The sequence below is a fragment of the Phoca vitulina genome, unplaced genomic scaffold (genome assembly GCF_004348235.1).
Source record: "Phoca vitulina isolate PV1807 unplaced genomic scaffold, GSC_HSeal_1.0 scaffold1, whole genome shotgun sequence".
In the NCBI taxonomy this organism is placed as follows: domain Eukaryota; kingdom Metazoa; phylum Chordata; class Mammalia; order Carnivora; family Phocidae; genus Phoca; species Phoca vitulina.
In genome coordinates, this window is record NW_022589704.1 from 66,142,837 (window position 1) to 66,164,362 (window position 21,526).

Here is a 21,526-nt window from a genome sequence, read left to right on the forward strand (position 1 = left end):
AGCTAACTGAAATGGAGGAAAGCGAAATCACAGAAGGAGGCACTACTGTACTATTTCAAATAGTCTGGGTTTTTAAGACCGGATCTTCTGAATTGGAAGCTTAACTGCACTGATTGCTAGGGCTATGTTGGGCAAGCTATTGAGGCCCATTTTCCTTATCTGTAAAATGGGATAAACATTTAATTTGCGAGGCTGTTGCGAAGGTGGAATAGGACAAGGCGGAGTGTGGATTCATTACACGAGGGCTGCTCTTATTAAAAGAAAATTAATATTTTTTTCTTATTCCCAAGACACCTTCAGGATTATTCACGCCTTACTAAGAATTCTGAAACATCTCAGTAGTTTCCTATACTGCATGGATTGTACTCCCTGCTCCCTCATCCACCCCTTGCTCCCCCCGCCCCGTCTAAGGCTGCCGGAGTGGAAGGAAGAAGAGGCACGTGGGGGAAGGACTGGGGCAAACCTAGCCCCATGGCCCCTGGCCTCCGGGCACGGTGGGGCCTGTCATGGCGGCCCAGCTACAGCTTAGGTGATCTCAGAGCCAGAAGAAAGGAAGGGTCTGGGGGTCAGCGCCTCCCAGACCCCAGCCCCGCCTGCGCTCCGCTAGGCAAGCCCTGCGGGAGCGCGGCTCACATGGGTCCCCGCCTCCGGCGGCGCGGGCCCGCCCTGACCCTGGACTCAGCCTCGCGCTCGGGTGCCCACCTGGGGAGGTGGCGGCCCGGACCTCGCGCGCGGGCCGCCGAGGGCCGAGTGCCGGCGACGCGGGACCTCCGCCAGCGCCCCGGCGCGTCCCGGGCCGGGTGCGGGGCCGGCCCGGCGCTCGGCGCCCTCCCCGCCCCCTCCGCGCCTCGCCCCGCCGCCCGCGGCCCCCACCCACCGGCCGCTCCTCCCCTCTCCCCACCCTCCTCCTCCGCCCCCTCCCCTCCCCCGCCGCCTCGCCGACTGCTCGGCCGCGCGTCTGAGCCGCCCGGGCCCTGAGCGCAGGCGGCGAGGCCACCGCACCTGCAGCGCGCTCGGGCTGCCAAGCAGGCGCTTCGCCTCCCGCCGCCGGGCCTCCCTCTCCCCCCGCGCCGGGTCTCCCGTGACACCCGAGACCCCCCGGCCGACGACAATGACCACTTCCCTGCAAGATGGGCAGAGCGCCGCGGGTAGGGCGGCTGCCCAGGACTCGCCGCTGGCCGCCCAGGTGTGCGGCGCTGCCCAGGGGAGGGGCGACGCCCGCGACCTGGAGCCTGCCCCCTGGTTGCACGCGCGGGCGCTCCTGCCCCCTCCGGACGGGACCCGCGGCTGTGCTGCAGACAGGTAGGCAGCCCTCGGAGGGCGCGGGGGAGTGTCCTGGGTTGGCAGCCGGCGAGGGGCTGAGGAGGCGGTCCTAGGGGGTGAGCCATGTGCCCAGAGCTGGGCCAAGTTTGTGAAAGTCTCTGAAGACAATTCCCTTTGAGCTGGCTCCTACCGGCTCAGCAGGACATTGCGATCTCCCAGCGCCTTATAAATAGCATCACCGTTTCATTGAGAGCTCCTGGTCGCTCTCACCTCTGCCCATCCGTGTGAACTAGGAGGCCAGGCTGATCACCCCCTTTTCCTCTCTTCGTGGCCCTGTACCAAAAAAACAAAAAACAAACAACCCCCCCAAAACCAAACCAAACCAAACCAAAACAAAAAAACCTAATCCTTTTTATTTTATAAATTAAAAAAATCATCGCATAAATGAGTTCACCTCCCACATAGAGTCTTACAGCGACCCTGGAGAGGCAAAGCACGGATTGACATTTGAGCAGTCTTGCTGTTCAGCAGGAAGAATAGAGGCTTTAAAAGGTTTCCCAAGCTCCATAGCATTCAGCACTAAGTGCCTTTAGAGTTCACAATTTTGCACATACTTTAGGAAAGAAAAAGACTGCAACAATACAAAAATCTGTAGTCCTTTATATTCATACATTGAAATGGTACTTTTTTTTCCTCCAGATTTTCAAAGTGCTTCAACTTCACTGAAGTTAAAATTACTCTGCAGTGGACTAGAGTACATTTATACTAGCAAGTTCTATTCACTTACCTCTTCAAAAACACTGCCTTGCGGTTTAGTATCTATAAGCACTTGAAAAATCAACAGACTGTGTGTGGGCAACATTGTGAATGAAATTTGAAGTGAGATGAACCACAGCTATAATTAATAAACCATAACTTCCAAAAGTGATTAGTAAAATAGCATAGGGATGAATTCACTAAATGTTTGTAGACTTTGTCGATTTAATGGATCCATAGAAATGTCTAACTTCTCAGGATGGTTTTTGCATCAATAATTATATAGTCTGTATTTCAGGTTAGGAAAATTATCGAAAATGCTGGAAATGGGGTTTCTATACCTAGTGATTTTTTTAAAGGTCCCCCCCAAAAAAGATAGGAATACTATAGAAAATTGGTTTGTATCAATTAACGAATTTTATTTTGGCCCCCAGAAAGTACATCACAGACCTTTGCTGTATACTTTATATAATATTAGTGTTGTCACAGAGTGGTACATGTTGGCCCTTAACTTCTTAATCCTGTCAGCAATTATATTTTACATTCTGCTTTATGTAAATTACCTCCTATGTTCTCTTGGTGTAGGAGAAAAAAGAAAGATCTTGATGTTCTGGAAATGCCATCTATTCCAAACCCTTTTCCTGAGCTATGCTGTTCTCCATTTACATCTGTGTTGTCAGCAGGCCTGTTTCCCAAAGCAAATTCAAGGAAAAAGCAGGTATGCATTTTAAAATTTTCTAATTCAAAAATCTTAGGAGTTCTAAATCCATATAGTTTTTTAAGATATTCAGTAATTTATAATATTAACAAAGGAGTGGTATGGCCTATTTTAAATGACTATTAGCTGACAAAGTTTTTGGCATCATTTTCCTTTGAGGCCTCAAGTTTTCACAGCTGTAAAATGGGAATATTAAAATTTACCTACCAGGCTTTTGGGATGGGTTAAATGAGAGAATATATGTAAAGTACAGAGTCTGGGAGCTATTATTATTTACAGGGTAGGCGGTAGAGTTATATGTGACAATAGATTATCAATGTTAGTCAGAAATTGGAGGAGGGTATGGGGTGAGAAAGGGATTGGCTGATTTCTTTAATACCTTCTTTAATGTTCCACATTTTCAACCCAAGCCAACCTCACTTACTAAAGGAAAATGGTATAGTGATTCTGTGGCAAAAGGTAATGGGAGTTGAGAACTCATCATGACTTCTTCACCAGTGAATTCTTCAGTTTGGAGGCTTCTGGCTACAGTAGATGACTTCTTAGTGATGATTAGAAGATGGACTTTACTTCTATGATTTTGCTTTCTTTCTCAGTTTCTAGTTTGAGACTGACTTAGGCAAATTAGATTTCAAGGGCCCAGCAATTATGGGGAGATCCATCATGATTATACATTTTGAAAAAAAAATTAGTGTATCCTAGAGTAATCCTATCTCTTCTTAATATATTCCCTCCCAATTCTGAATCAGCAAAACAAAGAGAGGCTTCACTAGGCAAAATGTACCTTGCTCTTGCAAGGATAGAAGCAATAAATTTAAACAGTCAGATACTTGCAGTGAGGAGAGGGGTAATGAGTGGAGAGAAGACATTTGATCATTTCCCCACATCTATTGTTGTCTTTCCTTTTTTCTGTACTTTTACTACCTATGATGGGTTCAATAATGTATGTTTACGGTTTTGGGAATGAAGGAAATACCCTAGGGAATGGATGGGTTCTTGATAACATAAAGCAATAATAAAGACAGGAGGGCAGCATTCCATGGACTGTTGGGTTTTGATAGAAGTCTGGTATAACAAGGCATATATATATATACATATATATATATATTTTTTTTTTTTTTTGAGGGGGGCGGTTTGAAGTTTAATTGGTGCATGTGCTTTTTGGAAAAGGACTGGAGAAAGTGGGAGTAAATATTCCCGGAGCAGAGGTATGTTCTCAATTAGAGACTTTGATGGGGGAGGCAAGTCCTTAAGTGGGCGGGACTGTGACTTTGGATGAGGAGATGAACAAGGAGGAGATTCTTGAGAGCTTTATTATCAGGATGAGTTTTAAAGTCAGAGCCCAAGCGAAAAACAGCCCTGCTGAAATGTCTGGGCCTTTTAAGAGCTTGGCTTTTGGGTCAGGATATAAGATGAAAATATGGGTGATAGATTTGATTGTGTGTCATGATGGTAGAAAAATTGATGATTGCCCTTGGGATCCAGAATGGGAAAAGGAAATGTCTGATGATGTAATAGTCAGCTGGGGAATTTAATAGATTATTTCCCTATTTATGGAGGGCCTGCTGTGTTCCTTGCACCATCCTAGGTTCTGGGGCACTGAGCTAAGCAAAAAATGCCATACAAAGGGTGCTTACCATGATGGGGTTTTGATTTGGAGTTGGGTTATGACTTAGGAGATGAACAGTGGAAGGGGAGTAGAGGAGGAGAGGCCTGGGCTTATTCTCACTTTAATTTCTGGAATGAACACTGGGAGAATGCCTGTGTCTAAGAGATGTCAATGGGGCAAGGTTCATTTTGAATAGAGACAAAGTATGTTAATAGAGGGAGGAAAAAAAGAGAGGGTGGGTATGGGTGTCAGGGTGTGCCCTAAGGGTGTGTAGTCATCATCCTGGAGTAAGACATCTTGTCTTGGGGAATGATAGCATTTCTTCAGATCTGGTTTAGCAAATTGGCAAAGTGGGAAAAGGGTGCTATGTTACTCTTGACTCCGGCTGGTTTCCTGCTCTGGCCTTGTGTCCTATTTCCACAGTGACCTTCTCAGAGAGCACTACACCCACACAGACAGCAGTGCTGTTTCATGAGCAGGGAGTTCTGGCCTGCCTCCTGGAGGCCAGTCCCAGAGGGGTGTTCTCACCCAGGAAGGGCCCTTTGCCCGAGGGTTGGGATCTCTATGAAGAGGTGATGTCCCAAAGTTGGGGAAGAGGAAGGTTCCTTTTTACACTCTTTCATGTTTCCCACCTCCACTTTGCATTTCGAACAGATCCTTTGTTTTTATTCCTTTCTAGATGCTCAGTTCTTTGGACTGAATGATGCTTTGGGAACAGCTGACTCTTTGTCAGTAATTTCCCAAGCTCAGTATCTTTGTGACACAGATGACCCTTTTACTAGATGGTATTTCTGGCCCGATTATCTCTGACCTTCACTTGAGATGATGTACATGACTGGATGTGATAGGTTTCTATTGACTATTATTTATGGTTGACACATTACAGGGGCTGATGTCTCTTTTCTTTATATTCTCTCTTTCATTTGTTTTGTTTAGCCATTCCAGTCATTTTAACAATTCTTTCCTCCCTGTAGAAAAAGTGAAAAATTGTGCCTGTTATTTACGAATAATTGACCAGAAAGTTTGAAAGAATCCAGACTAGACATGTTAAATTTCATGTGGCCTTTCAAAACCACAGTCAAAAATCATTTTATAGGCCATAAATTTTTTTTCTTTTTTTTTTTTTTTTACAATTTGAGACACCTACATAATGCATGAGTGGTAAAGCGCACTGAAGCCACAAATAGGATATGCTTTATCTCTGAAAATAAAAATGTCTCAAAGTATATAATACTTACTCTAGGCTTCCAGTGTTTTTCTTTTAAAATAAGAGCTAGAATGAGATAGAATATGGATTCTTTATTCTCTCTCCTTCTTGTTATAGTACTGGCCAGATATATTTCCTAGACATATTTCCTTGTGTTTACCAATAAAGCAGATTTAAAGTAGATTCCTTTATATACGTGGTCCAGAAAAATTACTTGCAATTTAAACTTTATATTAAAAGTGACTTACTTATGAATTTAGATCTCTCTCTCTCTTTTTTCTTTATTTCTGATTGAAATTTACCAGGAAATCATCCCTTAGCACTTACTGTTTGAAGAAAGGGAAAGAATAAGAGATCCTTAGCCCTTGCAGAAGAATCAGTTCTAGTCTTGTTTGTCTACCCTCAGGTAATTTTTGTGCTGGGACTCAGCTTGTGCAGTAGGTGTGGTTAATTGCTTCCCAGGCCTTTGTAGTGCAACTTACTCAAAATAAAGTATCTGAAGATTTTAAAGATAAAAAGATACCCATGAAAACCTGTGTTGTGGAATGTTTGAGCTGGAAGAGAACTTTGAGGTCATCTAGTTGAATCCTCTTTTGCAGATTAGTAAACTGAGGCTAAGAAATTCTATGTGGCTGACGGTGGCATAGCGAGGGCCTGGAATCTGCATTTCTTGAGGCTTTAAAGAGTATTTTTAAGGAAGGTCCAATTTCTTCAGAAGTCAAAAACTGTTAAGAGTAGCACAAGGAATAAACATAACAGAGCAGGGTGACGGTACCATTAGTTAATACTCATTTAAGGACCTAGATTCTTCTTTTTTTTTTTTTCCTTCTTCAACTCTATCTCTGTGTTTTTATCCTTTAGCTTTCTTCTCCACCTTCTCCCTAAAATTGATTTGAAAAATTTACCAAATAATTGGCTTATTACCAAATAGGATTTACTAGTTATTACTAATAACCAGCTTTTGCATGTAGTTTACGGTCCACAGTTAGAAGAAACCAAAAAGTGGTCTCTTATCCACGTTTTATGATTTTTTTTTTTTTAAAGATTTTATTTATTTATTTGACACAGAGAGAGACAGCGAGAGAGGGAACACAAGCAGGGGGAGTGGGAAGAGAAGCAGGTTTCCCGCCGAGCAGGGAGCCCGACGCGGGGCTCGATCCCAGGACCCTGGGATCGTGACCTGAGCCGAAGGCAGTTGCTTAACCAACTGAGCCACCCAGGCGCCCCAGCACATTTTATGATTTTTTGAAAAGTGCAAAAACCAGAAATGATTTGCCCGTACTCTTACAATTTAAATAAAGGAAGCTCAAAAAGAGTATCATGTCTGGAATGTGCTTTGCCCCTTACCACATTGTTTCTGATCTATTCTGTATTGAATTAAGCCTTTTTGTACATCTCAGAAAAACAAAAAATATCTTTCAAATAATTAAGAAATTACTTTTCCATATGTTCTGCCTTTGACTTCTTTTTTCTCTCACATATCAGGAACTATCAAAAGACAAATTCATCTCTCCCCAAGTTAATGGACCTCTGATGTCATTCCTTTGTGTTGCTAGTAATTAACCCAATTTGCATAGTCCTGTAGGAATCTTGCATGGCTGCTACATTAACCAAACTCTCGTATACTCATTTCTCCAATATTCACAGAAGTAGAGAGCGATAAATTATAGTCTCATATTCCCATTTTCCAGATTCAGTAATTAGCAAGATTTTGCTTCATTTACTTTATCTATTCCTTTTTGAAATTTTTATTGTCTTTGTTGAAATATTTTAAAATAAATCCTGAACATCCTCAATTTGCATCCCTGCCTAGTTTTGTATGCATCTCTGAAAAATATATTTTCTCCTATAACCAAAATGCCGGTATTGTCTAACAAAAATAACAATAATTCCTTGGTATCATAATCAAATTGTTTCAGTTGGAATGATACATAAAATCCTCAGATGATAAACTGGTTATATTTCAAAAGTCCTTAAATTAGCTCTTTGGAAATTTAAATTCATTTTCAGACGGAAACAGCATCATAAGTTGCATTTCAGCTCCCCCAGGCCGTTTTACAAAATCCCATTTAATGTGAAATGAAATGCAAATATCTTATATGTGCAGAAAAAAATAAATAGAAACAATACTTGCTCCTATTAGGGTTTCAAACAAATATGTCTTTCCAACAGCAATTTGCTACTTCTGAATGTTGGCACTTGATGAATATCATTTTTCTTGGGAGGAATTTGAAAGTACACAGATCTTTGTAGCAATATTGAAGCAGGCTTTAGAGGAGTACTTCTTAAAGGGTAGTCACTGGACCACCTTTCCAAGATGCTTGTTAAAAATGTTGATACTCAGGCCTCTTGCAAAACCCACTGAACAGCAATGTCCTGGTGAAGGGCATAGGGATTAGACTTATTTTTTTCTCTTTGACTTCTGTGGAAAATCAGGGGTATTCATATTCCCTGTCACTTTTAGACTCTGGGGCAATCTGACCTTTCAAAATTGTGGACAATATCATTTAGTTAAGAAAAGTAGGAATATTACAAATGGACTTTAGTTGGTATTTTATCCAGGGATTGATTGTTTGGAGGAAACAGAGCCTCACATGAACTAGCCTGAAAGGTTATGTTATAGTATCCGAAGGCCAAAAGTTCACTGATCTCATGAGAGATTGGAATCAGGGAGTAGAAAGTCAGCCAAGATCAAGGCAGCCACTTTCTCTGTTCTTCCACAAGCACAGCACATAATCTCTGCTTCTCCTTCTATGTCCATTTCATTCTCACATTTGTCTTCAGTGTTGCTTGTCCTGATTGCATCTCAGTGCACCTGGCCCCTGATGGCTGCCCATTGGAATAAATCTTTCCTTCTATTTGTGGTTCAGCATTTGGTAAGTGACTGGAGTCTACATCTGGAGAGAGCTTTTAGCTCAGTGTGTCCAGCTCTTATTCAGTCAGCTGTAGCCAAAGGGGCACAAGGGCCTGGACCACCGCTCAGCTGAGTTTGTGAGAACAAATTCTATGAGCAGGAAGTCCAGCTTCAGTGGGTATGGCGTATGAAGGTGGGGAAGAAACAATGGGTGACTAGTGCCCCAGGAAAAAAAGATCTCAAACAAACAACAGTGGACACAAAATCAAAGCCTTATTATATACCTATGATATATGGTGATCTACCAGTTAGTTTGGCTGTGACTGGCCCAGACAGTTACAGTGTCTACTTCCTTTGCTTCAGTTCACTTAATTCAACTGAAGCATATTTACTTGACGGTGGTTTCAGTTAATGCCACTCTTTAATGATAGTTATCTTTCTTGGCCATTGTCTTGAGCTTGCATTTTAGTGATGTCCCTTAGCCTCTGATGACAGGATTTACCAACTCAGGATTCTCCCTACTTCATGCTAGTTACTTTCATTTGTAACAGAAGACAGCTGTCTCTTCCTATTTTAAAACTTAAATCTCCCAGCAGATCTGCTTGTCAAGGTTTTATTTCCAGTTTGAAGGTTGCCTCTAATTCTTGGTTAATTTGCAGGGTACATTTGCAATCCAACCTTTATCTGCAATATGGGTTTTATTTTTCACTTCTCCTGAAAGCTCAGCTTCTGGTTTGTTTTTCCCTAGGGGCATATATTATGTTCTTTCAACAGAAGGAAAATCGGAGCCATTCATGGTTCAATATAAATGTGGATCTTAATTAATATAAAAAAGCTTTCTGCAGTCTTGTGGATGTTGCTTTTAAATATGTCAGCTTATATAGAATAGTAAGAAATTCCACTGTGTAAGAATACACTGATGTGGGATGTGAGGGCGATCTGGCTGTGACATCTGTCGCCCCATTGATCGCCAGGGTTGCTTCGGCTGATCTGGCTGGCTAGGCGGGTGTCCCCTTCCTCCCTCACCACTCCGTGTGCGTCCCTCCCAACAAGCTCTCAAGAATACAATGATGTGTATTTGAGCGGGGATAGGCAGACTTGGGCATTGTCCTTTTGGAACTCTAGATAAGGAATAGCTCAATGGAGAACCTAGGAAATGACCACAAGTCTTTGCCAAGGCAAGGGAGCAAAAGAGAGCCTTTCAGAATCAATTCAGGAGAGATATGGGAAAGCCGATATAGGGAGAGCATCCTTTACCTCTTGTCCTTCCCTTTGGTTCCACTCATTTAGCATTTTTCATAGCCACAGAGAAAATAAACACAAGTAGGAGGAATAATATTCTTTTTTTAAGGTTTTATTTTTAAGTAACCTCTACACCTAATGTGGGGCTCGAACTCATGACCCCAAGATCAAGAGTCTCATGCTCTACCAACTGAGCCAGCCAGGTGCCCCAGGAGGGTTAATATTCTTAACTAGTTCACCAATTCCAAAAGATCATTTATAAGTGGACTGTTTATTCACATACCTTTGTCCATGGATGTAATGTTACATGTGGTGGTTAGGTTGTTAGGGAGTCAGTAAGAGTTTTTTAATCTGTAATAGTTCCAAAGAATGGTACATTTACAACATCCTGGGCACCACGTTTAATATTGTTTCTATGGAAAGATATGAGTCAGTATGATGCGATTAAAAATATTGGACTGGGAATCTGCAAACCTAGTTTTTAATAATATTCTGCTGCTGCTGAGTGATGTGATAGGAGCCTTTTGCCCATACTTTCTAGGCCCTGAAAGTGCTACAATTTTATTCTATTCTTAGAGTGAGTGATTCTGGTGGCTTTTGAAGTACTAATGAGTCCATGTAGTAGATATACAGGACTTTAGGAGGCTTGTTTGGTCCCACTGGCCCCAGAAGTTTCCTCTTAGCCTTTGTTCCGATCCTCCCACATGGTCACCACACCTCCTGTGATGAAGGGCACATTAGGGTGTCATGGGACAAGGAGCACAGGAGCCAGCTTTATGGAGATGTTAGGGGCAGGAGGGACTAGTTAAACTAGAAATTGCACGTCAAAGTCAAGGTCCAAAGAGTAGAGAGTCAGAAAAGGTGTCATATCTGAGAGGGGCCAGGTTAGGTGGTAAATTCTATTTAAGCTTAGAAATAAGGATGTGACATTAGATTTGAAACATTTGAGGCTGGTGTAGGTCCAGTGCACTTGGCTTAAAGGGTTGAGGTGGTGATAACCTCTCAGTCCTTCTCCAAATTCCTCTTGCTCCATCCAAATAATCCATTTGGTTGCTCAGGCCAAAATCCAAGGAGACCTCTTTCTGGTCTTTTGTCAAGTACTGCCACACCTTTCATGACAATATTCTTGAATCCATAAATGTCTTTCCATCTTCACTGTTACACCATCCCAACTTCAGCCACTGCCTCTCACATACAAGAGGCGTAAATGGCCTTCTTCTGCGTTAGCCTATTTTGGTCCATTCTCCATACGCTTGTTAGAAGTGAACTCTTAGAAATGTAGATCACATCATGTCACTGCCTGGTTGAAAACTTTTTGATAGATTAACATGAAGTTCAACTTTGTACCTTGGCCTACAGGATTCTGCATGATTTGGCTTTCTGTCTACCTCATAAACCTCTTCTGCATTCTACCTTTTGTTGATTATATTCCAGCCACAGTGGAGCGACAGTCCTACCAGTTTGTGAACTTGGCATCTTTTATTCTACCTCAGAGCCTTTGGCTTGACTGTTTTCTCTGCTTGGAACCTCTTTTCCTTGCTCTTTACATAACTGACTCCTCTTTCTTCTTTAGGTAGGTCTCAGTGTAAGATGACTTATCAAGTAGGCCTTTTGACTAGACTACCTAAAGTATCCCTCACCCTTCCACACGTATTTTTTTATCTTATTTTCCCCCACTCCATCACCTTTTCCAGTGCATTTCCTTGGCTGTTCTTAACATAATATGAATTGTTGCATTTATCTATTTGGTCTAATTATTTATTGTTTTTTCCTCCAAATGGAGTATCTTGTGTTCCTTGTTCTTGGGTTCTTTCATGGAAAGAATTAGTAAGTGGATTATTGAAGATAAATAGTACAAGTAAATTTTAACAAATTGCATTTTGACATACTTATTCTAATCATGATCAATTATCTTCTTCATCACATTTAAAAAATATTTTTAATTCTATTAACGGTTTTTATTAACAAAAATAAAATTACATGCTAGGATCCTGGGTCAATAGGATTTTTAACAGTATATATCTTTTGCTTTTATTACACACATAGGACATTTTGGTCATGTCTCCTTAACAGAAATTCATTCATGGCATAAAAAGACAGGAACCCCTTCTGATTTGTGGTGCTTTGATTAATCATTAAAGGAAGCTCTCCCTGTGTGTGACGCCCTGGAGGTTTACACGCCCCAGGGGAATGCACCAGGTGAGAATGTTATTGCGAACACAGAAGGGTTCTCAGAAAGGCAAGTTTTAGGAAAAAGTACATGTGGAACATGAGGATCCGAAAACTGATTCTCTTAAACCTGTGAGTTTGCACATCCCTTGGAAAGTCTTATATATTCAAGGGGTATATGTCTCTGCATTTCTACACCATGAGTGCTGGCCCAAGTCATTCACCAATGATATTAATAGTTAACAATTAAAACATTTGCTAACACCTACTACCCCTTGCTCTGAGAGACTTGTATTATGAGCCCAATTGATATTTCCACTTAATTTTTTCTAACGTGGGGATTTTTAAAATACACAGTAAGCTGGAAGTAAGTATAGCAGTCCACCAAACACTTTTTACTTATAATCTCATTAAATAAGAATAATGTACAAAATCAGAAAAATATCCATGAATTTTGTTACACATGACCTCATGATGAGGAACGAGAATTTTGGTTAGTGTTGAAATGTTCTGAATTCAGATACATGATTGTGTGATGGGACTGATAATGGTTTTCACTTTTTATTTTTTCAGTTTTTAATTATTGACTTTAATTTCTCTCTCTCCTGACTCTTGTCAGAGAATCCATAACCTTTGAGGGAAAGTTTCCTAAGAACAAAGTAAATAGCGCATCAGCGTGAAACACTGAAATGGTATTTTGTCACGTATTTAAATGTATTTTCTGCTATTTTCAATACTTGGGATAAACCAGTAACTGAAAGAAAATGTGCCTGGGAACACCCGATGTGCTGTAGGTTAGTGCTGCAGGTGAGGTTCCCTGGGAACCTGACTTGGAGCACAAGTTGGCCTGCAGGGAGTTTACTGGGGAGAGCTCTTGAAAACTGCCCCTTGGGCACACCTGGGTGGCTCAGTCAGTTAAGCATCTGTCTTTGGCTCAGGTCATGATTCCAAGATCCTGGGATTGAGTCCCACTTCGGGCTCCCTGCTCAGCGGGGAGCCTTCTTCTCCCTCTTCCTCTGCCTCTGCTTGTGCTCTCTCTCTCTCAAATAAATAAATAAAATCTTAAAAAAAAAAAAAAAAAAGAAAGAAAGAAAAGAAAACTGCCCAGTGGAATGGACAGAGGGAGAAGCTGGGCCTCAGTGCAGTCACCGCAGAGGCCTTCACCGATCCCATAGGAGCTCTGGAGCTGGGTGGGCCTTACAGAATTGTGCAAAATTGGGGCAGAGGGGCTGGGCTCCCCAGGAAGGGCTTGGCCGTGGCAGCTCTCTTCAGCTGAGTGCAATGGCAAGAAGGGAGGACTTAGCTCGGAGGGCTTGGTGGCTGGTGCTAGCAGGTGGGAGGAGGAGTACTTTAGCCCTGAAGCAGGTAGGCCTGGACAGGGTGCCACAGCATCTACAATAGTTAGTAATTCTGATTCTTCTCAATGTGACAGAAATCCTTTCTGAGGCTACAAGATTTTTTTTTTTTTTTAAGATTTTATTTATTTATTTGACAGAGAGAGACACAGCGAGAGAGGGAACACAAGCAGGGGGAGTGGGAGAGGGAGAAGCAGGCTTCCTGCCGAGCAGGGAGCCCGATGCAGGGCTCGATCCCAGGACCCTGGGACCATGACCTGAGCCGAAGGCAGATGCTTAAAGACTGAGCCACCCAGGCGCCCTAGGCTACAAGATTTTTGAAGATGAATTGGATAAACTCAAGGATCTATCTTGTACATGATTTCTTTTAGATTTTGTGTTTGTTATTCAATATTGTGTTTAAAACCTATTTTGTAAAATCATACCAAATTGTATGAAGTGTGTATTCTAATAGGCCAATCAATTCCCATCCCATTTAATCATAAAATACTTTAATATTTTCCTCTTTCTTTTAATAACAAATATATTGGCTATTAGACTAATTTTTTTTAGCGTATATACATCATTTGCTTTCATTAAAAACATGAGAAATTTTTATCTTGATGCATACTGCAATTAATGGAGCTATTTCTAATTTTATACTTGGTTTTTATTTTATTACATCCAAAGGCTGAAAATCAAGGTAGGAAAGTACACTTACACAATTACAAAAGGAATTCCATGTCATTCTGGCCACTTCATCATACGCCTCAGAGCTCTTAGTTCTGTATTATTTTAATTTTGACTGTTTTCAGCTATTTCTCTTATAAGAGATAATCTGTAATTTTCAGTGTTTTTAATATATTTTTTCTCAGAATGCATACCTTTATTTGAATTGAAAAGTAAAGTTGGATCTTATCTGGTAGAATATAAGTCTAATTTGGCTGACTGATTTGAGAGTGAGGACTAACTTTTCTAATTATATGGTTGACATTTTCCTTAGATTAAATAAACTAAATTTATAGCTCTAAACTTTTGATGAAAATGTATTTAAAGCACATTATAAGACAATGGCATTTTATTCAAAAAATTGGGAAGAAGTCATGCAAAAGCCTCACTTTTATGTTGGTTTGGCCAAGGTGTGATAAAATTAATGCTTTACCCCCCCCAATTTTTCTGAGTGTATCAGTTTGAACAAACTGTATTTGAGAGAGTAACATATCATTAATGGTAAAGCCTCATTGATAAACCATCCAGAAATTGAGAAAGTGAATGAATCTGATTGGTAACAAATCTTTTTCAACTCAGATGGTGTTTCCAGTTCATTGTTTTCAGTTACATTATAAGAAGCCCTAATTGATTTATTGGATGATGATGGATCATTAAAAATGAATTTTAGCTCAGATGGAATTTGAAGATCGACATTGCTTTCTACCACCTCTGCACTCTCTTTTCTCACCTACCCAGCTTAATTTTTCTCTATGGTACATATCATCTGGCATATTATATGTTCACACATGTATGTGTTTATTCTCTGTCTTTTCCCACTAGAACATAAGCCCTGTAAGGGCAGGAACTTTGTTTTATATACTACTCAATCTCCAGCAGATTGAACAATGCCTAGCATTTAATAGGCCCTCAGTAAATTTTGCTGAATCAAAAAATAAATTAATGAATTAATGAGTGGGGGAGGAGCAGAGGAAGTGGTTATTATTAAGTGAAAGAATGAGGGAATATTTGGGAATGTACTAATAATTTAATATAAAGGATAAAGAGTTTGCAAGAACACTTAGAAAAGTGAACTTTAGTTTAGTTACGGGGAGGGGTCCAGTATTGTTAGATGTTAAAGAGATCCGAGTCAGGATAAACGTTTGAGTATTGATTTACCACTATTAGCACATTCTAAATTTGGATTACCCTTACTCAGAATAAGTTCTGTTCTTTGTCTCTTTGGTCCCCTTGTGGGCGTTTTCAGTCTTACCAGCCTGTGTGTGCCAGTTAAAAAAAAACGTATACTTTATGGGGCTGAGTCCAATAAAAGCTTTTCAATCAACCCACATTCATAGTGGAAGATTACTTTCATTCTTGGGAAGGGTGACATGTGCGTGTGAAGCCCAGTATTCGGATGAAAGGAGTACTTTGGTATTATTTAACTGTGTATTGGCAAGACTTGAGCCAGTATCTAGTTTCTCTTTAGAGACATTTTGCATTATATTACAGTACTGTTACTGTGCTGTGCCAGGGAAATTAAGATCGGCTGGAACACTCTGTAGGTCATTGGCTTGGAATCTCAGGGCACTGGGAACTTGATGTTTTGTTTTAATGACCTCATTGAGGCTGAACCTGTCTTTGTCCCAAAGGCATAAGAGCCTCTTTACAAAACCATGTCTGCACCTTGGGAAATAATATGGGAAAGTTTTGGAGAAAAGTGACTAAATATTTGAAGGCATTGGGTCAACCTCCACGTACAGAGTACTTGATAAATGATGACTCGTTAGTTAAGGAAGATGAAGAGGGCGTATAATTCAAGTCCCTTGAACAAAGTTGTAGCCATCAGATTCCATGATGTCTGAAACATACTTTGAAGGTTGAAGGGGGTATTTTTAAGAAAAATGAAAGGAAGAAGTGTTTACAGGTCGTGTAGCAGTTCATGGGACTTCGGTTCTGGCAGATGCCTTCTACAGAGATTGCCAGAGGATGTTACTCTTGTGGAATGAAGCACCTCCTCCATATTTCTCAAAGTGGGAGTACATGATGCATGTATGCATACGGGGTGTGTGAGGATTGTGGGAGGGCCATATGGGAAGTCACATGATAAACATGGAACACCTTTCTGGAACAATCATTTTAATTGAAAATAGGGGGAAATATTTTTATATTAAAATAAACACTCCTGTTTTTATGAGAAGAATGCACAATTTACATGGATTTTTAAGAACAAATTTAATACCTTAGCGTCATTGCCTACCCGGAGATGGAAAGGGCTGTGTAAGTTACTTTCTTTTGCATTTTCATTAGTTCTGGTGGAAAAATTTGAGAAACACTAGTGTTGTTTTCAGTTTTGTGGGAAGTGGCTTTTTGTAATCCTTGGAGGATTGGTTATCAACTCTCTTTTCCTTCCCCGCTTTTCTCTAACCAAAGTTCTTTCTCTCTAAAGCTTCTCTGATTTTATTGATACCTATATCATTTAATATTGAGGCTATTGGGTTGTTAACCATTTGAAGTGTTTTTTTTCCATTCTGCTTTCCTGCAGCTTGGCAGGAAGTGGCTCTCATCAAAGTCTCTGAAGACCATCTTGTTCTGAAGACCTACTTCTGTGCTTATTTTGATACCTCAGCAGTTTGGGCATTTTTAACTATTTTTCCTTCTTGAAAGACTTTCTTGACTTCTTTCTCTTATAGGCCTCTGTTGTAGGATCTCAGTGTTGGTTTCCTTAGGGTTTTATCCTAGAACTTCTTGTTTTCATCTTAGTTTCCTTTTATTGCTCGGGTGATCTCATCATCTACTCCCATGGCCTCAACAGCAATATACGTGGAAGTCTAGACCGGTTATCCTGGGCTGCCTGCTAGATATCTTCACTTACACAATCCATTGACATCTCAAACTCTGCATATTCCAAACTGAATTAATACTTTTCCTCTTCAACTTGTTCCTTCTGTGTCTCCTTTCCTTGAGAGTGGCATATTCTACCCATACTAGAAATCAAAAGTCTTAGTTCTTAGTTTCCTCACTATTCCCCTCTCTCTTCATCTGATTGGTTATAGAGTCCTCTTGGAAAAACAAGTCTTGACTTTACCCACTCTGCATTAGGTGTCCTGCTTGGAGATAATCTACCAGGTCAGTTTTGTTACATTATCAGTCTGTTTACTTATCAGTGTTCTGCTCTCCAGGAAGCTCTCTAGAGATAGCAAGAGCCAAGTCTGCCTTGGACATCAATGCATTTCCAGACATTAGCGTTGTGTGTGGTGCATTATAGGTCCTCTGTAAATACTTACTGAATGAACAGATGGTCCAGATATCGGCACTTTTACCCCAAGTAGGATTCATTTCTAAAATATCTGATAGGTGACCATCCAGATAGTCTCCTTGAGCATTTTCAATGATAATGAGTTTATTTTGCTTGTGATCAATAAAATCCCTATATAAATGCCTTCTTATGAACTGCATGAAAACCAAGGTTGTATATAATTTGTTAGAATAAAATTTAATTGCTTGATTTTTTTGTAGGATTTTACTTTTCCCTATTTAAATCTTAATTTTGATCTATCCCAGCATGTGAGGATATTATTGAATTGTATTCTTCTATTACACTAATTGTTCCTCTTAGCTTTGTTTCATATGCACTTAGGAATAGATGACATATATGTCTTCATTCAAGAAAGGAAGACAAAGCTTGCCCTGTTAGCCTGCCCTCAAGGGTGATGCTGGGGGATTAGTCAACATAAGTTTTCTCAACATGTTGCTAATCCATTCAACCACTATTTATTAAGTGTCTTCTTTGTACTAGTCATTGTGTTTACATTTGTCCCTTGAACAACATGGATTTGAACTATGTGGGTCCACTTATCCAAGGATTTTTTTTTTCTTTATCAAACTGTAAGCGTATTTTCTCTGACTTAAAATTTTCTTAATAATATTTTCTTTTCTCTAGCTTACTTTATTGTGATAATGCAGTACATAATACATATAACATCTAAAATATGTGTTCACCGACTATTAATGTTACAGGTAAATCTTCTGGTTAAGAGTAGGCTAGTAGTAATTAAATTTTTAGGGAGTCAAAAGTTATATGTGGATTTTCAATTGTTTGGGGGGTTAGTGTCCCTAACCCCTGCATCATTCAAGGGTCAATTGTATAATTATGTTATCATACTGGTCCTACTGTATCTTGTCTATCAGCAGCATTATGAGGCATTTCTCAGTTATTCTTTAGATATCAAGATATCTTCAGTTCTGGATATTCCTTTGACCTATCAATATAGAGGCTTACTTAAATAGCAATAACTTAGCGATTATTACAATTATCAGTAATGTTTATTTAGTTCTTACAATGCACCAGGTGCTGTGCTAAGAAGATAATAAGTTTTATAATATCCCCTTTTCCCAATACATCAGTGAGGTAGACACTATCATCATATCCATCTTAAAGTGGAGGACATTTAGGTTTAAGAAATACTGTATTATTTGATCAAAATTACGCAGCCGGGAAGTGACAGAGACAGGATCTAAACTGAGACTGCCCTATATCAGTAAGATTTACAGACTCCTATTAACCCTTTCTTCCTTCCTCCCTTCTTTCCTTTTTCCTTTCTTTTTTTTTTTTTTTTTGACTTTCAAAAACATTTTGAAAACAAAAAAGGAATGTTTTTAATAGACCAGGCCCATACTATGAGTAGTATTAAAGGGTGTACTTCTAGAGGTGGACATTGCTAAGACATCACTCTTTTTTTTTTTTTTTTAAGATTTTTCTTATTTATTTGTCAGAGAGAGAGAGAATAACACAAGCAGGGGGAGCAGAAGGCAGTGGGAGAAGCAGACTCCCTGCTGAGCAGGGAGCCCGATGTGGGACTCCATCCCAGGACCCTGGGGTCATGACTGAGCCAAAGGCAGACGCTTAGCCACCCAAGCGTCCCACTGAGACATTACTCTTATGTGGCATAACCAATGTGCCTGATGGAACAGAACCAGTTTTAGATTATTCCAAAGGTTCCTTTCAGTAACATTAGCTTGGACTTGATTAGCTTATTTCTAGATATATAAAATTATAGTAATCACACAAAATTTAAATATAAAATTGCTTTTTCCTTCTTTGAGAAAAAGAATTCATCAAAACTAAGCAGACTGTATCGTGGACTGTGGAGGTCCGTGCAGTTGTAGAACAGTCTGACTTCTTTTCTCCTACACTGGTTTCTAAGGGCGCATATATCTTTCCTTTATATTAGCGATGATACAGTTTGCAAGGTACTTTCAAACATGTTATAATTTTTATCCTTTTAATGTATGGCTGTTGTCAGTATATGAGTTAGTTTTATTCAATTTTATAGATGGAAAGAGATAGGGTCAAAGATCAAGAGTTAAATCATACTGTATTGCATGACGGAGCCAAGACTTGAACCCAGATTTTCAGATTTCAGTTCTAGCCCTGAGTACCTAACATAAAATTGATAGGTAACATTCTGTTTAAAAACTGCATATAAAATACCTCCTTTGTATTTTCAACGATCAGAGATTTTATGCAGTGAAACATGGTCTGTGACAGTAGTAAAGAGCTGTCTTTTCAACTGCATGTGAAACCCAACTTTAATATATTCTGATCTTCCTTTACCTCTAGTTTTTTTTTTTTTTTGTGGTATTGGTAAATGCTTTTAGGAAATATCAGAAATCCTTTTTATTATTGTTTCAGGAAACGTCCGAAATCCTTATTATTATTTTTTAATTTGTAGAATTTTGAATGATTTTTTTGAAACTACCAGGGAAATTGGATCATTCTCAAATCAGGATATATTCTGACTGAAAGAGTTCAGCTGTACTCTGGGGTGTTAAATTAATTTTCATTGACAGACACTTGCCTGGGATTTAATTGAGATTTAAGTTAGTAAAAACCCTGCCTTGTGGCCTAGAGAACAATTGGACAAAGTAGATGAAGTAGAGAGGAAAGTATTTTCTCAATCTTTTTTCCCCTTGGACAGAACCCAGGTCACCTGCAGAGATAGGGAAGCAGATCTGTCCTGTCACTACACGGTCACCATTAATAAATCAGACATGCATCATTAGAATAAATGCAAGGCTATAAATATCAGTGCAGAGATTACTGGTTTATAACATATGGGATTAAAAAAATGATTCAAGTATTTAAAGATTGAATTAAATTCCATTTAATAAAAAGAAGTTAGCAATCCTTCACCTAGCAATATGACTACCCTTTAACCTTATAAAAGTCTTTTTATATACATCATGTGTTAGGGTGGAAGTTCTCAGACTTCAGCGGGCATGACACATACCTGAAGTATTTGATATAAGTGCAGGTTCCTGAGCCTCATCCCTGGGGAATCTGTTTCTATAGGTCAGTATTGGGTCTGGATTTAGCTTTTGCTTGAATTTTAATTTGAGTTACCTTTAAAAATAGAATATTCCTGGGGCGCCTGGGTGGCTCAGTCGTTAAGCGTCTGCCTTCGGCTCAGGTCATGATCCCAGGGTCCTGGGATCGAGCCTCGCATCGGGCTCCCCGCTCTGCGGGACGCCTGCTTCTCCCTCTCCCCCCCCCCGCCCCCTCCCCCGCTTGTGTTCCCTCTCTCGCTGTGTCTCTCTCTGTCAAATAAATAAATAAAAAATCTTTAAAAAAAAAAAATAAATAAAATAAAAATAGAATATTCCTAATTTGAAAAGATACAAGCACCCTTATTTTTATTGTAACATTATTTATAATAGCCGAGATATGGAAGTAACCTAAATGTCCATCAATACATGAATAGATAAAGAAGATGTGGTTTATATATATATAGTGGAATATTATACAGCCATGAAAAGAGGATGAGATCCTGCTATTTAGTGACAACATAGATAAACCTAGAAGGTATTATGCTAAGTGAAATAAGTCAGATTGCAAAAGACAAGTACCATACGATTTCACTCATATGTAGGATCTAAAAAAAACAAAATAAATGAATAAACAAACAAAAAGCAGAATCAGAACTATAAACACAGAACAAATGAATGATTGCCAGAGAGAAAGAGTGTGGCACACATAGCATAATGTATAAAGATGTTGAGTCACTATGTTATACACCTAAAACTAATGCAACATTGTATGTCAACTATACTCAAAAACAATTTTTTTAAAAAAAGGTTTATTGTTTAATAAAGAATCTCTATGACAATGGGAACTGTCAGGGCTCTATCAGTGCAAAAGTGGTTGTTGAAGTAGACCACACTCGGGGGCGCTCTTGAAATATGTTTTTGTCTGTGGTTAGTTCCAAATACAGACAGCAGAGGGGGCATGCTTTAGATGAACCAAAGAACCTGTTTACCTGATTGTTTTAGTATGAAGTATTCTAGATTGCATTGTTAATTTATTTTCACTTAGACTATTAGAGAAGTATCATTTGTTGAAATAAATTATCTGGTTTTAGAAGGGACCATGTGATTGGAAGTTTTTATAAGTTAATTATTTGAAGAAAAATAATTATGTATTTAAATAATTCTGGTTTCTTTGCACATTTTCATATTATGATATGAACAATAGCTCTAACTAGTATCTCTCTCTCTTTTTTAAAGATTTTATTTATTTATTTGACAGAGGGAGAGAGAGAGCACAAATAGGCAGAGAGGCAGGCAGAGGGAGAGGGAGAAGCAGGCTTTCCGCTGAGCAGGGAGC

General features: G+C 39.7%; 1 protein-coding gene across 2 annotated transcripts in view; it reads left to right on the forward strand.

The window, feature by feature from the left end:
• The first annotated feature begins 943 nt into the window (after window positions 1–943).
• GRB14 (growth factor receptor bound protein 14) overlaps window positions 944–21,526 on the forward strand; it is a 112,099-nt gene continuing 91,516 nt past the window's right edge. The window contains exons 1-3 of one of the 2 annotated variants that reach the window (XM_032409247.1): window positions 1,128–1,302; window positions 2,605–2,737; window positions 8,338–8,429. In XM_032409247.1, coding sequence (XP_032265138.1) covers window positions 2,668–2,737; window positions 8,338–8,429 — 162 coding nt within the window. In that variant the 5' untranslated portion in view covers window positions 1,128–1,302; window positions 2,605–2,667. Of the gene's footprint in view, window positions 1,303–2,604; window positions 2,738–8,337; window positions 8,430–21,526 lie in introns of both variants that reach the window. The other variant, XM_032409246.1, reaches the window with a different exon arrangement.